Genomic DNA, 17,679 nt, shown 5'->3' on the forward strand with positions numbered 1-17,679 from the left:
CATGGTGATTACAATTAATTACAATGTGTTATAATCGCGAAAGTTGCTGAGAGTAGATTTTTGTGCTCCTACTGCAAGAAATAAGTATGTGAGGTAATGCATGTGTTAATTAGCTTGATTTAGTCATTCCACAATGTATATGTACTTCAAAACATATTGTACACAGTAAATAAAATATAAACACAGAAAAAAAATTAAAATAAAATATAAACTTTTGCAGTGACTGCTTAAGTAACTTAGCCCTCAAATTTCACATTTCTGTTGGTGAATTAAACATTAGTGTACATAGATTCTGCTCATTTTGCTTCTAATCAGTCATAGTTAAGACTGCTATACTGGAAAGTCTTTCCGTAGGAGTATGTAAGAAACAGGTTATAATAGACATTGCCTCTAGAAAGCAGGCATAGATGGATGAGTGGGGTCTGGAATGAGGGAGATCATTTCTCTGTATATCATTTTGAACCTTCAAATCTATTGCTATTTTATATCTTTTAAAAAAACTAATCTTGGCTTCCAGTCAAGATGGCAGAATAGGCAGTCCCCAGCATCACTCTCTCCCACAAATCAACCAATTTCCAGCTGTTAAAAAACAACAACAGCCAAGCTGAGGCCTCTAGAGCTCAGAGGAAGAGGAAGAGATACCTACGGAGTGCATGAAGGCAGAAGCCATGAAGAGAGGAAGAAGGGACTGCTCCCACCATTTCAAGCCCTGTCTGCTTCAAGGTTGGAGCTGGTGAGCGCACAGAGCAGGAGCTGGCAAAAGCCGCAGCTGTGCCCTTCAGATGAAGTTGCTTGGAGGTGGCAGGGGAGAAGAGGGCCTTGGTGGCCCCCAGGACAGCAAGGCTACTAATAAGGTTCCTGTAGACTGACATAGAGGCAAGGAGCCACAACAACTGAAAAAAGGAGCCACTCAGAGGCCAGTGAGTCATCACAAGGGATGGCACACAGCCCATCCCATGGGAAGTGTTTGGAGCACAGGCAGTGGGGGAGACAGGCCCACCAGGAGAACAGTGGGGCACAGCGAGGACAGCTGATCTGCCCCCCAATCAGCATAGGACCACAAAGTGGAGATGGGTCAGGAATACCAAACTGCAGGGGGTGCAGTTTGCTGAAAAGACTCAGGCCCAGACCAGAGTTTCTATACAACCCAGGTGTGCCAGAATTCACAAAACCCAGAAGTACCTATGAAGTCAACCATTAAAACCTGAGCTGCACAAAAAGCCTTCCCCAGGGAATCAGCAGCAAAGCAGCAGTTTAGCTCGACCACAGAGCTCAAATACTGGTCCCCACAGGAAGTTCCCCCATTTTAAAAGTAAGCAAATGACAACAATAAGTTCCAGTGCAGAGTTTAATTGGTGGGAACAGCAAATAATCTAACACAGAACAGGAAGAAAAAAAAAATACCCACAGACAAGACACAAAGTTTGATATTAACTAGTAAAGGTCTCACATCACCAAAGAACACATATAAAACCTAGAAGACTGGAAGTCCCCTGGGCTACCAAGCCAGGGAGAGTGGAGGGCTGGGGTCCTCAGCCATGCCCCCCAACACCCTCAACCAGTCCCAAGAGTGGGGAGCTGAGGGCCTCAGCCACGCTTTCCCCCACACACAACCAGCCCAGCAACAACCACCAAGCCGGGGCAGTGGGGTGCCTAAGTCCAGGGCCATGCCCCCCCAGCACCCCCAACCAGCCCAGCAATGACCACCAAGCCACCGTAGGAAGCACCCTGGGCTCTCCCAAGCTGGGGCATTGGGGGCCAAGGGCCTTAGCCATGCCCCCCAATACCTGCAACCAGCCCAGCAGCGACTGCAAGACGTGCCCCAGGCTCCTAAGCTGGGGTGGTTGGGGGTGAGGGCTTCAGCCACACCCCTCTGACATCTGCACCCAGCCCAGTAATGACCAAGCCACCACTGGAAGCCCCCTGGTCTCTCCTGCAGGAATGAGGGGTTGCCACAGGCCTCAACCCTGCCCCTCCTCCTTCCTCCTCCCACCCTATTTCCTTCCCATTTCCCCTCTCACCCTCCCCCCAACTGCTCTGCAACATCATAGAATGTAAAAATAATAATAATGATATTAATAAATAAATAAACTTCAAAAAATAAATAAATAAATAAATAATAAAAAAAACCTAATCTTGACTGTGGCAGTAGGCACATGAATCTACACACATACATGGAAATGAATGCATGTAATAAAACTGGTGATATCTGAATAAGGTTCATGGATTATATCAATGTCTGTTTCTTAATTTTGACATTGTATAATAATTATGCAAGACATTGCCATTGGGAGAAAGTGAATAAAAGGTATATGAGATCTTTCTATAGTATTTCTTACAACTGCAACATAAAAACTTTTTAAAAATAAGTTATAATAAGAAAAAGGAACCTTGTGTTAAATCTAAAAAATAAAGTTTAAATATTGATTTTATTTTTTAGGAATCTGGTGGACAGTAACAAACTTTGGTGAAATTTCAGGAACCATAGCCATTGAAATGGATAAAGGAACCTATATACATGCACTTGACAATGGTCTTTTTACACTGGGAGCTCCACATAAAGAAGGTTTGTATCTGGTAGAAACAATGGAAGGGAAAAGGCTACTTAAACTGTATCTTTTATGACATTCATTCACTTAGGCCAGATTCTAACTAGTCTCAAGCATATTCCAAAGGAATGCAGCTACTGCATTTAGCACTTCCATTATTTTCCTTCCTCAGTATTAACCAACTATTGGCAACTCCCTCTTGCTGGTATAAGCATTGGAAACATTCTATATAGTTCCAGAAGAGTATCTGTGGTAATCAATAACAACATAAATAATTGAAATAGTAAGTGGAAAGAAAAAAGAAAACCTAGTTGAGTCAGAGTTCTGAATTTGCTTCTCCTTCAGACCTTCGCCAAAACTAACCTGGGTGTATTTAACACTCTCACTCTCTTTAGCCCATCAGAGTAAGCATTAATGAGGTGTGAAGTTATTAGAAGGTAAAAAGCAGTATCATTTGGTCGGAATGGCCATCCATTGAGTAAATAAAAGCATTTAGTTTTCATTTGTTTTTTTTTTTATGTACTGTATCTTAAAACACAAGGAGAAAATATTTTGGAATTGACTAAATAAGCATCATGCCAATCTATCTTATTAAGTATATAGAACTAGCACTGTAGTTATAAGAAGATAAAATAGATTTTGATACTATGGATACTGTATTGTTATAATTATGTCATATTATTCTTGACATTTCATTTTAAAATTAAAAAGCTACATTTTTAAAGCAAAAGAATATCTTTACATGTATATTTATAGCAAATGCCAAATTTATTTTTAAATGTTTTTTCTCCTGTAGTTGATGAGGGCCCTAGTCCTCCAGAGCAGTTTACTGCTGTCAAATTGTCTGATTCCAGGTAAGCTTGAGTTGAACTATAATTAGTAACCTTTTAATTTTTTAAATATAATTTTGTTCATTAAAAAATTCCAATATCAAGTTAACTTAAGCCCACAGGGTAATTTTGATTTAAAAACAAAATGATTTTTTGAAAAGTAGATTTTGTGACATTTCAAAAATATGTTATTTATCTAACCAGTAAATATTTAGGTATTGTTAAATTAGATTTGTAATAATTGTGGTTTTAGAAAAGAAGTAAAGCTCCAGATATAAAGTATACACTATGATTTTTATCAATGTACAATACAAGGCTGCAAATAATGTGTAAGTTAAAAAAATGAAGATTAATAATGTCATAGGCCAAATAAAATGGTAAGACAAAACTTGGTTCAGTGTCCCAATGATATAGAAATTCACAGGTCAAAAGTCAAAGACAAACGAGGATAAAGGAAAGGAATATTGTTAAAACCAGCAGAGAATGTTGCATAGTCATAAAAACCAAAAGAATATTTTGCTTACTAATTTTACAATCATTTTATAAGTTGACCTTTTTTATCCTCACAGTACAGAAGTACAGATAACACTTTGAGTAGTAGATATAGAAATTGAATTTCAGAATACTAGTAATTGCCTACATCAACATGATAATTTGTATATTATCATTAATCTGTAAATGAGTATAAAGTCAGTTCTACCATCAAGGTAAAAAATAGAAATCATAATTTTTTTTTAAAAAATCACATCAAGTAGAGTCTTTAGGTTTTTCATATCATTTGCAAATAGGGACAATTTGACATACTCTTTTCCAATTTGGATGACCTTTCTTTCTTTCTCTTGCCTGAGCTCTTTGACTAGTACTTCCAATACTATGTTAAATAGGAGTGGTGAGAGTAGGCATGCTTGTCTTTTTCCTGTTCTTCAGGATGATATTGGCAGTGGGTTTGTCATATGTGGCTTTTATTGTGTTGAGATACTTTCCTTCTATACCTAATTTGTTGAGAATCTTTATCAGGAAGGGATGTTGAATTTTGTCAAATGCTTTTTCTGCATCTAATGAGATGATCATATAGGTTTTGTCCTTGATTTTGTTGATGTGGTGTATCACATTTATTGACTTGCATATGTTGACTTGCATCCCTGAGATGAATCCCACTTGATCATGGTGCATAATCTTTTTGATGTGCTGCTGTATTCTGTTTGCTAATATATTGTTGAGGATATTTATGTCTGTGTTCATCAAGGATATTGGCCTGTAGTTTTCTTTTTTGTTGTTGTATTTTTGTCTAGTTTGGTATCGGGGTGATGCTGGCCTCATAGAATGTGTTTGGGAGCGTGGCTTCTATTTCAATTTTTTGGAATAGTTTGAAAAGAATTGTATTTAATTCCTCTTCGAAGGTTTGGTAGAATTTAGCAGCGAAGCTATCCAGTCCTGGGCTTTTCTTTGTTGGGAGACTGCGGATTACTGCTTCAGTCTCGTTGCTTGTTATCAGTCTGTTCAGGTTTTCTGTTTCTTCTTGGTTCAGTCTCAGTAGTTTGTATGTGTCCAGAAATTTATCCAGATTTTCGTCTAGGTTTTCAAATTTGTTGGTATATAGTTACTTATAATAGTCTTTAATGATTCTTTGTATTTCTGTGGTATCAGTTGTAATGTTTCCTTTTTCATTTCTGATTTTTGTTATTTCGATCTTCTGCCTTTTTTTTTTAGTTAGCCTAGCTAATGATTTGTTTATTTTGTTTATCTTCTCAGAAAAACCCCATTTCATTTGGTTGATCTTTTGTATCTTTTTTTGGTCTCTATGTCACTTAATCCTGCTCTTACATTAATTATTTCTTTCCGTCTACTAATTTTGGGATTAGATTATTCTTGTTTTTCTAGTTCTTTGAGGTGTAACATTAGGGTGTTTATTTGAAGTCTCTCTGTTCTTTTCATGTAAGCATTTATTGCAATAAACTTATCTCTTAGTACTGCTTTTGCCTATCACACAGGTTTTAGTATGATATGTATTCATTTTCATTAGTTTCAAGAAATTTTTTGATTTCCTGTTTAATTTCTTCTTCGACACATAGGTCATTGAGGAGCATGTTGTTTAATTTCTATGAATTTGTATAGTTACTGAAGTTTCATTAGTTAAGTGATTTCTGGTTTTAATCCATTCTGGTCTGAAAAGATACTTGAAATGATTGCAATGATTTTAAATTTGTTGAGACTTGATTTGTGACCTAATGTGGTCTGTTCTGGAGAATGTTCCATTTGCTGATAAGAAGTAAGTATATTCTGTAGTTGTTGGATGAAATGTTCTATAGATATCTGACAAATGCCATTGGTCTAAAGTGTACCTTAAGTCCTGTGTTTCTCTGTTGATTTGTTACTTACGTGATCTGTCCAGTGTTGAGAGAGGGGTGTTGAGATCCCCACCTGTGATTATATTGGGGGTCTGTCTCTCTCTTTAGGTCTGATAGTGTTTGCTTTGTATATCTAGGTGCTCTGATGTTGGGTGTGTACATATTTCTGATTGTTATGTGTTCTTATTGGATAGATCTCTTTGTCATTATATAATGACCTTCTTTGTCTTTTTTTATTGTTTTTGATTTAAGAGCATTATTTCTATCAATCATTTGAAAGTCTGTTAAGTATGGTGAAGAATTTTAAAGAGTAAAAGCAGAGGAAGAAAAAAATTAATAGACACAAACTTCTTTAAAGTTATAAACAGAAAGAAACCATTTTAAACTAATGAAATAGGCAAATGAGGAAAATGTTGCATCAGCTGTAACAGAAAATGAGTTGTTCTTCTTATGCATATACGGAATTTATAATATTAATGACCCCAATAGAAAAATGGGCCCCATCACAAAAATGGACAAGGAACATAACCAAATAATTTAAAAACTAAAAAGAAAAAGAGAAGAAATATAAATGTCACTCTAATAATTAAAATGCAGATTAAATAGGATACTGTTTTTTCCATATCAGATTTTCCAGTATTAAAAAAAAAAGAGGCATAATGTTAAAAAAAAAAAGTCTACAGTAAAACAGTTACTCTCCTAGTTGGAGATGAAAGTGTTAAGTTGGTAAGCTTTTTCTGGAAAGCAGTTCAACAGCACGTAATTGGAGCTTTAAAGCTGATACCCTTCAATCTAGTAATTTCCCTTCTAGGAATCTCTTCTAAGAATACATCAGCAATTTATGTACAGAAAAGATATCAGCAGGACTATTTATAATAGAAAAAGTAAACTTTAATGTATCTATAATAGACCATTATATATTTATTAAAAGTAGTATATTTGAAGAATAATGTACTTGAAAAATGTTCGCTTTTTAGTGTGTAATATAAGATACTATATACTGCTTATATTATCAAGCAGAATATAAAATTGTGTGTGTGTGTATGTATACATAACTGCACTGTTTAATATGGCAGCAGTTAGCCACAGGTGGCTTTTAAATACTTGTAATACATCTAGTCTGATTTATATACATACATATATATACACACATGCATGTTCTCACACATAGTTTTTATGTTTCACATTTAATTTTCTTTCTCTTGGTTTTTAATATTTATCTATTTTATTAATCTGAAGAATTGCCTTGAAATCTGGCTATGGAAAATATCTTGGTATAAATTCAGATGGACTTGTCGTCGGGCGCTCGGATGCAATTGGACCAAGGGAACAGTGGGAACCAGTTTTTCAAGATGTAAGTGCTATTATTGTTTATCAAAGCTTCCTGCTGGTGTAAGAGAATGCTAACAGTCAGTGAGAGCATGTTTTCTTAAAACACAAAAGAAAAAAATAGGGTGTAATAATATATATTAAATTTCAGAAAAAAAATGAAATAACCTTAAAAAGATCTCGAAAGATAATGCAACAAGAATTGCAGTAGTACTTTTGCCCACCATCATTTCTGTATACCCTTGGTACCTAGCTGTGGGTCTCTCTTATTTTTTATTAAAGAACCAGGACTCTGTAGATGATAGTTAATTTTAAGTCTTGGGATAGTCAAACTGGATAGTTCAGCACTGTCTTCTTCTTAGCAGAAATCATGGATGCTTTCAAAAACGTTAGGGACTATAGTAAGAGGACAGTAGAGCAAGCTAAGAGGATGGCCACTGACCAAGTTGTAACAATTTGTGCATAAAATAATAAATAATAGTGATTATGGTTCATTGAAATAAATTTAGTGTATAAAACTCTTTGAGATTATAATGAAACTCAAACAGGAAAGCAAATAGTGTAGAAAAAGACAGTTTTAATACAAAAGAAGTATTACTATATTAATTTTTGTAGTTTGCAATATATGAATATTTTAAGTCTGTGTTTGTTGATATGGAATACATAATTCCTCTTTCTATTTATGCAAGCAGTAAAGATTGAACCCCAAAATATGCGAGAGCTAAATAGGCTCCAAAAAGTAGATGCTATTTCAAGAACAGTAAGGACCAGTGGACAGCAAGTAGAGCAACCAAGTTAAAGAGAAGTTCAGTAGTTGAGAAGCACCATACAGGCTTAGCCTCCCTAATCTGAAAATCCAAAATTCAAAATCCTACAAAATCCGAAACTTTTTGAGTACTGATGTGATGCTCAAAGAAAATGCTCATCGAAGTGTTTCAGATTTTCAAATTATGGTTATTCAACAAGTTGATTATCTGCAAATATCCCAAAATCAGAAAAAATCTAAAATTCGATACACTTCTGTTTCTAAGCATTTCAGATGAGAATACTCAACCTGTGATATACAATAACAAATTGAAGATAAGATTCAACAGTGTTTTCCAAGGTAATAAATTAGCCAAACATCCCCCAAAAAGGAGGTAATTGCTTAAACTCATTTCCTCATCCCCTAGGATAAAAGTCCCTGAGTCAAGTGATTTTCAGACTATTTTGATCCCAACCCCGAAGAAGTACATTTTACATTACAGCCCAATACACACATATATAACTAAAGCAAGAGTTTTATTTAACAGTACTTATTTATCTATTTGTTATGCACTCTGATATTTTTTATTCTACTTTACCCCTTTTCTTATGCCTATTTTTTTTTTTTTTTTCAGTACTGGCCAGGAACCCCTAGATTGATTTCATGCTTACTAATGGGTTACAACCCCTTCTAGATGATCATACTAATTTATAATGAGATACTTATAATAAAAATTATACCAACAGAATAGGTCAATATATCATATGGCCAGGATTTGTTAGATATTACCAGCGGTATAAAACTTTAAGAAAGTTTATTTCATTTTATTTTTAGGAGAGACACTAAGTTTTAAAGCTTTAATGAATGAGAGACTTAATTGTAACAAGTAAAACTGTATCGGAAAAAGGGATTCAGCTGAATGATCAGCAGCACAGATTTAAATCACCTTCAACCATACAGCCATATCCCAGTGCTCACCAAGAGTCACCAAGGGATAGACAATCCAGTCCCTGCCACAAATGAGAAATCATAAGTGGGAGCTAAGAGAGAAAGAAAGAAGGAAAGAAAGACCACAGTGCTGCGTTGAACTTGCAGAGGGAGAGAATATACCTAGGAATACAAAGTGAAGTGGGGAAAGGCAGATGGGGAGGGGGGTCAGGGATAGTTGGGTGGGGGACACGGGTTATAATCACAACTTGTGGTAATAGGCATGCTGCCAGTATTGATCTAGCCATCACATCTTGGGCACAAGTGGTGACAATCAGCTTTGTACTCCATGAATATTCATAACCAATTTAAAAAAATGCATATAAAACAAAGAAATCAAATCAAATTCGTGATATTAGCACTTTTCTAACTGGATATGAGATAAGATTATTAATACATTTTGTAGTTATTTTATTTGTGAATATTTTGTCTGATGTTTAAGGTATTCCAAGTTTTCCAAAAGAATCAACCAAATACAAATTGTAATTAAATCTTAAATTTGTTAAGGGAATTTAATTAATCAAATTTATAATCCAGGTTTATGTAGACAAGAAAATTAGTTTCCAAAGTTTTGTTGAATAGAAATCAGTGTAATATATCAAGTATTAAACAATTAAAAAGAATATGAATGTTTTGTTCCACACACAAAAGTCCCTCAGGCATGATTATTAAATTCACAGACAACAAAGGCTAGCTTTTGTACAATATCTTTTTATATTTTCTAATAATGGAGTTAAACTGAGCTAAATATCCCCAGTAGATCTTTTAGGCCACAGGAAACAATTCTAGCCTATTTCATCTGGTTAGTATTTAGTCCTACTAGAAGAATATACTAAAAATGTTTATTGTGGTAATCTTTGAGTAGTAAGATTATAGGAGATTTGGGGGTTTTTTCCTGGATTTGTTGGGGGGAGGGTTGTATTTTTCAGGTTTTCTCCAAATTATTTTTCCTGATTTTAGAACCAGGGAGAAAAAATTAATTTACTCTAAAGACTTAAGATTTCTTCTGCAGATATTCTCATAGCTCTATTTTTTCTTGGTATTTTGTTTTATTTAGGGGAAAATGGCTTTACTGGCCTCAAATAGCTGCTTTATTAGATGCAATGAAGCAGGTGATATAGAAGCAAAAAGTAAAACAGCAGGAGAAGAAGAAATGATAAAGGTAATCATGACATTATTCTGTAGACTAATGTTACATATGTGATGTGACTCCCTTTCTTTAAAATATTGAATTGTCATTTACTGTCATTTTAAAGACTAATTAGTAGCTTTTTATAATTTGATGATCCAAATAGACTTTATTTTTTTGGGCCGGCCTGTGGCTCACTCGGGAGAGTGCGGTGCTGATAACACCAAGGCCCTGGGTTCGGATCCCATATACGGATGGCCGGTTCGCTCACTGGCTGAGTGTGGTGCTGACAACACCAAGTCAAGGGTTAAGATCCCCTTACCAGTCATCTTTTTAAAAAAAAAAAAAAAAAAAATAGACTTTATTTTTCATTGTAAATTCCATAATTGATGGGTTGTTTGCACAATGTAGTAGAGAAATTACTGTATCTACAAGCTACCTTGCTATTATCTCCATGTATTAGTGTCATTTCCTGAGTAGTGCCATGTGCTTTGTAAGCATGTTTTCTTTTTTTCTTACCTGCATTTTAAAATTTAATTTTTTCAATATATAATGTATTCATATTCAAAATTTTTTAAATAAAAGATTGTAGAGACATACACTTCCCAGTGTTTACCTGTCTCCCATCTATCTTGTTCCTGTTCCTCCCCCCTTATTTCTATATCGCTTCTGGAAGTTTCTTTGTAAGCATTTGAACACATTTGTAATTTTCCACTTTCTTAAACTCTCTTGGAGATTTTTCCCCTATCAGTATGTATGTAGAGAGTCTCTCTCTCTCTCTCTCTCTCTCTCTCTCTCTCTCTTTCTTTCTCTCTCTCTCTCCCCCTCTCTCCCTCCCTCCCTCCCTCCCTCCCTCTCTCTCACAGCTACACAGTATTCCATTGTAGGGATGTACCTTAATTTTTTAATCATTCTCTTATAGATGGAAATGTAGGTTGTTTCCAGTCTTTTCCTCTTACAAACAATGCTGCAGCACATAACTTTGAATGTGTATCATTTTGTAGGTGTACATGTGTATCTTAAGAGAAATTCCCAGAAGCAGAATTAAAGGGCCAAGGGGTATAAGCATTTGTGACTTTGTTAGATACTGCCAAGTTACCTTTCATAGAGGTTATACTAATTTACATTCCTGCCAACATGTAAGAAAAAAGTTACTAGATTGTTTTGTGTTTGTTTAATACTTGAGCATCCATGATACTAGTCACTATATAAAATATAAAAGTCACAGCAGAACTTCTAGGACTTTACTCCTCAAGTTTTTTATCTTTTTATGAATAGATGCAAGTCTTTACATGAGGAGAAATATGAAGCACATAAAATATTTGTTTTTAATTTCATATCAGTCACAAAGCTGGAAATAAAAGTTCCTTATTCCAGGCTAAATTCCCTAACCCTACTCTTTGTTTTACTTCATTGTAAAAGTTATACAGACATCTTCATATCAAGGTAAAAGTCTAAAAAAAAAAAAAAAAAAAACTGCAAGATAACTTACATAAATTAGGTAGTTAACTGGAATTTGATGAATGCCTTTAAGGCTTAATTTTTTAGACTTAGCAAGGCCATTTGATCATCAATAACAAACACCCACATGTTTCTAAAGAATAATGACCACCTTCTTGACGCATTGTTTTCTTGGCATTCTATTTCAGTACTGAGCATTCTGAATCTTGCCTAATTTGTCTCTGCTAGGAATCACATGCTGCAGCTAGTCTGTTCCAAATTTGCTGTGTGCAGCACTTTAGGGAGAGCCAGAGTGGAAAGCTATAAGAGGTGGGGGAAATGCCTTTTCTAACATGGCCTTCATCCTTATAAATAAAGCATAAAAGTCTATATTCACTTTTCTCTATTACCAGCATAATTTAAAAGCATCTATCAAATATATCTGTACATGCTTTGTTAGATTCCCATCATATATTTGATTTTATTTTTAAAATATTCTTGATTTTCAGAATAGTTTTATAGTCTTTTGGTATTCCTTGAAAAATATTGCTTATCTTTTTAAATGAGAATGATAATACCACTAACTCTTTATTTCATCATCTGGAGTTGGTTCATGGAGAAAGAAATACCACTCAAGAAGACAGCATAGGAATTAAAATTTTTAGTATGTTTTCCATACTTTCCCAAAAGGCCTTTGTACTGCTAGTAGTCTCAAATAATTTCAGTCTAGATATTCTTGTCTTGTATTTTGAAAAGTGAAATGTTAGACATAATGTTTTTTAACTATATAAACCAAAACTAAACCAAGTAGCTACATTCACTTTGCTGAATTCAGCACATGCATTGTCGTCTTTAATATTCATAATGCCCCTGTAAGTTAGCTATTACTATGTTAACTTTACAGACAAGGAAGCAACCTTTGACCCTCACATGCTCACCTGTTTTGATCAGTCACTTCACGAGAGTCACACAGCTAGATATGGTAAAGACAGGATGTGTACCTAGGCTCACCTGACTCCAAAAGCTGCTCTCATAGTCCATACCACACTGCTTCTCAGGAAACAGATCATAAGGAAAACGCTGATGGATTCCTGACTGACTTATATTTAATTTTATTTATTTATGTTTAAATTTATTGTATCATGTTTAAATTATTTTTCACTTGGATTTCACTATAAAAGTGTGTTATTGAAGACAAAAAATGCAGATACTCATACAGGCTCAATACTTTGCACTTCCACAGAGAAATACACTCTGTTATGTTTATCATTAATTATAGCAGTACCCATCAAATTTCTCTGGATCTCTTTGGATAATCAAGTACCTGGAAGCTATGAGCAGTGATTATCCAGGACTCTTTCCCCTTGATATTTACATTGTAGGCTCTGCTAGTTTGTGTCAGTCATCTACCTTTATGACCTGGCCTTAGCTACCAAAACAGAGATCCCTCCTATCAGAAGTAGTGCTGTGTCACAAGCCCTAGCCAGGAATGTTCCCAGGTCTTCTAGGACCCTCTCACCAAAACTGTCACACACATATCATTAGCACAAACACGTTATTAGTCATCACTTTCTAAGCAATCTTAGAATTGGACTCTGGGTCACAGAGATCACTTTGGAGAAGTGGTTCCTTTGGGTTGCAAATTGCTAGTTCCACAGGCAATCCTAATTGCTGTGTCTGGGTGTGTAATAGTAAATATCTGTCAGAATTTACGAGGATATAAGGAAGATTTAAAAGGGGTGGATTCCAATTAAGTAAAAATAAATTTTATTATGTTAAAAGTTTTAATATATTTGGTAATAGTTTATGCAAAATAAAATAGTTACTATCTCAAGCTCTCAATCTGATAAAATGAACACTATCTACCAGGGATAATTTGATTCTAGTGTATTTGCTTTGAGGCCAAAATTAGTGACATTAGTGCTTAATTGCTCACCAGGATCTGATCTGAAAAATCTTTTTCAAATACTTTTCTCTTTAGTGTTTCTAACACAAGGTTCTTTTTCTAAATCTAATTGCTAGGTTGTTTTCCTCTTTTGCATAAGAAATCACCTAGGATGTTCTTGTATAATAAGTAGGGAAGGGGGAAGATAAATGTATAACCTGTTGAGTTCTCATCTTCGATGTCCAGATTAGGTCCTGTGCTGAGAGAGAAATCAAGAAAAAAGATGACATCCCAGAAGAAGACAAAGGAAATGTAAAGCAGTGTGAAATCAATTATGTGTACGTATTCTTCTCCTTTTATACCTACAGATTTGACATGAAGTGCTTCTCAAGGCATTTTTAAAATAAAATTTGTGGAGGACAAGAAGATGCAGGCAGTATAATGCAGACTCTACGACAAAGCGCTGAGCTGAATCCTTTTCTTGAGACTTCATTTTTCCTAATTGTCCTGCTGGCTCTCAAAGCTAAAGTCACTTGGGTTAGTCAGTTCTCCCTATTCATTAATAGAATTGCTATAATGCCAACAAAGTGCTGTTTCATGGCCAGGACACGGGGAACTCCAGCCAGCATTCCCTGGTAGAAGTAGGGCTTTGTAGAGCCGTTCATACAGTGGCCCTCTTGATGTTGGGTAGCAAAGGTCACCTTTGTAGTCGAAAACCCATAGGTTATTAAAGAAATACGATTAGATTTTTTAAATAAGTGAAAAAAACCTTTCACAGTAAGTTCATCAGTAAACATGTATAATCAAAGTTTGAGATATTTTTCAATGAAGACATTTTCTTTACAGAAAGAAATTTCAGAGCTTCCAAGACCATAAACTTAAAATAAGTAAAGAAGACAGTAAAATTCTTAAAAAGGCTCAGAAAGATGGGTCTTTGCATGAGATGCTTTTGGACAGGTAATATAAATTTACTTATTTCCAACTATTTTCAGTAGGCAATAGAAGTGGTGTGTATAAAACCAATGTTCCTTTTAAATTACTATAGTTTTCAAATTTTTGTCTTTATTTCTAATTTGTAAATATGGTAATATTATCTAGAAAGAACATCATAAGTCTGCAAAAGGTTGCCAAGAAAGAATATCTAAAAATTATATCTAGATTCTAAGTATTTATATACTTTATTATAAGAAATTCAGGTTTGGCTGTAACTGCTTCATAAATTTATTTACATGTAACTATCAGACTGAGTTAAGAAGAGGTATTTTGAGTAAAGTCAAAATTCTGGAGATTCTGTTAGAGTACTACAGGTTCTTAAAAATGAGATAAAAATTGATCAGTTAAAAATAAGTAAGTATAAATGTTAAATAAGTGAAATTGAAGTAGTTTTATTAAGTTAGATTCAGAAGCATGCATGATATTTATCATAGTACATTATTAATATTTATTTAATCCTAGGTTTACAAAATAGAAAAATCTAGAGAGGTTTAGTGGTGAGCTTACAACTATAAATCAAGTAAGTGCCGGATTGAAAGAGAGTTTGGTAATCTCCAGCTAGTCATTCAAGTCCTAGGTTGCAAAATTACTCTTAACCTTTCTTAACATTACTTGATATGCTTAATAATATATTTCTTGTTAATTAGTTGGTAAAGTTCTACCTGAAGTCAGTAATGATGTAAGAATTTTTTCCAGCTAAGCAAATTATTTTGTTTCTAGTTCTAAGAAATCAGAAGAGGATATAAAATATAATCAGGATATGTACTCTAAAATAGATGAAGCTCTGTATCCTTTAACTTTTATCACTTGTAAAAATACAGCATTGCCAGCCTGTTTAATTAGAAATTTAGGGCACGCTTAAATTCAGAAGTAATTAAAATTGCTATTGTGGATTGAAAAAGCCCTTAGGCAATATTTGTTAAATATTAGGAAACAACTGTCATAAGATTAGAATCCATTTTGTATAGAAACAAAGTTGAAAAGTAAAATTTTAATGAAATAATGTAAGTGTTGTATTATAATAAGCAAAATTGAATACACAATTCCTAAGCGTGAGTTTTATATTTAGTAGCAGTGGACATATAAAGCATGTTCTACATAGATTAATTTTTATTATTTGTCTTTTGTTTGAACAGGAGAGCCAAACTGAAAGCTGATAGATACTGCAAATAACCGGGATTTTTGTTTCTGTCTTATCTTTTTCTTTTTTCTGAATAAAATATTCAGTGGAAGCACTTTTACAGAGTTCTTGGGCTGTTATGGAATTATTGCTCAACTAGTAGTTGTTAGTTTAATTTCCTAGTTTTTAAGATTAATCAAGTTTAATCTTGATTAGTAAAGAATGTACTTTTTAGTTAACTGGAGTGTTTCATGTGGAAATGAAACTTAGAGTACACACTTAAAGTACCAGAGTTTTTTTCTTCTCTGGATTTCCTGTCATAAAGCATGAAGTGCTGCTCTGATAAACTAATGTTTCCTGTGCTTAATCAGTACCTTTAAAAGGAAATTAGAAAATTCGTCAATCAACAAGTCTTTGATTCTACCTCTTAATACTGCCCAAATCACAGACGATTCAAACAAATATCAAAACAAGGGGGCTGGGCAGAGAAAGAGATCATCTGTTAGGCAGTGGACATTACAAAAGAGGGACGAGGCTCAGAACAGACCAAGAGAGGAATACTGGGGAATTTCCCTAATTAGGACAGTTTAGCCACAATGGATATGCACGTAATGCTTTCGTCCTCACTTGTGGGATGGGATGGGGGCTGTTAAAAAGGTTCAGACACTTAGTGTTGCCAAGGTCTGCTTTGCCGAGGCCTGTCTCTTTCTGAGTTCCCGAACACAGTGTTCCAGATGTCATCTAATTCCAGTGAGTGTTCCAAATTCAGGTTGCGTATCAGGTGCCTGGATTCCACCACAGCAAATTCTGGTTCAGGATTGACATTGGCTCAGGCATCTGTATGTTTTTAAAATTCCACATTGAATCCCATGCACAACTAGGACTGAGACCTTGCCTAACCTGCCAGATCCTATCTAGTTCTAGCTTTTATATTCCATCTGTCACCACATCTAGAGTTACTTGGCCCCTCTACAAGCAGGGTAGCTAAGCTATGAGTACCAGCCTTGTAAAGGGCTCTTGCCATAGGTCTCGCCCCAACTAGGCACTTCAGTTCCAATAGCCAGTGTTCCCCTGTCTTGTGTTCTTCTTCTTCTGACCCCTGGATTGGGAACATCCTTACTACTATGACCCCCCAAAGCAGTGGTCTGGTTTTCCGCCGGAAGCTATTTTGCCTCCCAGGGGGATGTTTCACAATGTCTGGAGATATTTTTTGTTGTCATAACTGGCACTCAGTGCTACTGGCATCCAGTGGGTAGAGGCTGGGGATGCTGGTAACAATTCTATCATGCCCAGGACAGCCCCCCACAACGAAGGGCTGTCCAGCCCAAAATGCCAAGATTGTGAAATCGCCACAAGGAATTAGTCTATTTCTTGCTTTTGCCAGCTCCCAACCCCTAAAAATAATAACAAATTTATATACATAAGAATTGCCTAGAGGACCTGTAGATTTCCAATACAGATTTCCAAGATCTACCCTAGAGATGCAGGCTTAACAAGTCTAGAGCTGGGCCCGAGAATTTGCATTTTAACAGTATTCCAGATAATTCTGAAGCAAGTGATATGAACCACACTGTGGTGAACACTGCCTTCAAGAGATTAGAGTCTTGCTTTCAAACACTAGCTTGGTACTTGAGACCATATGCCTGCTGACTGATTTCTCTGGAATGAACATTCTATCTGCCTACATTTTTTTTTTTTTTTTTTTTTTTTTTGCCAGCTGTCTGGTACAGGGACCCAAATCCGTGACCTTGTGTTACCAGCACCACACTCTCCCAAGGGAGCTAACCAGTCGGCCCCTGTCTGCCTGCATTTCTGAACCACATGTATGTTCCTGAATTCCTTGTCAATCTCGCTCACCCTCCTATTCCTGCAGTTTCTGCCCCATTCCAGTGAGCAGAAGTAATTACAGATCCTGACAAGAAGGTGCAGATTAAAAATGGGCATTGCCTGCCCTCATGGAGTTTATGCACCAGTGAAGGAAGACAACAAACGCAGATGACAGATGCTGCTTCCCTGTGTCTCTCATCACACTGTATACAGCCCACGTCACAGCACTCAGGTCAGTGTGGGAGAGTGGCAGAGGTTAAGAATGAATGCATCTAAATACTGTCGTCTGGTCCACATTTTTCCATCTTGTACACAAGGATATCATGAGAAATTTTGTTTAAAACACTGCTAAGATACATTCTGGCCAAACATTCCCCTGATTTACCAGTCTAGTAATCTTATCAAAAATAAGATTATATAACATAAAAGCTCTAATCAAAGAAAAAGCTTCCCACACCCCTTCCTATTTTGACACCTCACATTTTTCAGATTAGACC

General features: G+C 35.4%; 1 protein-coding gene across 1 annotated transcript in view; it reads left to right on the top strand.

Annotated features, from left to right (window-relative positions):
* FRG1 (FSHD region gene 1) overlaps window positions 1–15,481 on the top strand; it is a 28,131-nt gene extending 12,650 nt beyond the window's left edge. Inside the window, exons 3-9 of the mRNA XM_063077356.1 lie at window positions 2,441–2,566; window positions 3,346–3,403; window positions 6,967–7,081; window positions 9,846–9,950; window positions 13,489–13,580; window positions 14,089–14,199; window positions 15,372–15,481. Coding sequence (XP_062933426.1) covers window positions 2,441–2,566; window positions 3,346–3,403; window positions 6,967–7,081; window positions 9,846–9,950; window positions 13,489–13,580; window positions 14,089–14,199; window positions 15,372–15,408 — 644 coding nt within the window. The 3' untranslated portion in view covers window positions 15,409–15,481. The remainder of the gene's footprint in view (window positions 1–2,440; window positions 2,567–3,345; window positions 3,404–6,966; window positions 7,082–9,845; window positions 9,951–13,488; window positions 13,581–14,088; window positions 14,200–15,371) is intronic.
* The last annotated feature ends 2,198 nt before the right edge of the window (window positions 15,482–17,679 follow it).

The sequence above is a fragment of the Cynocephalus volans genome, chromosome 13 (assembly GCF_027409185.1).
Source record: "Cynocephalus volans isolate mCynVol1 chromosome 13, mCynVol1.pri, whole genome shotgun sequence".
Lineage (NCBI taxonomy): Eukaryota > Metazoa > Chordata > Mammalia > Dermoptera > Cynocephalidae > Cynocephalus > Cynocephalus volans.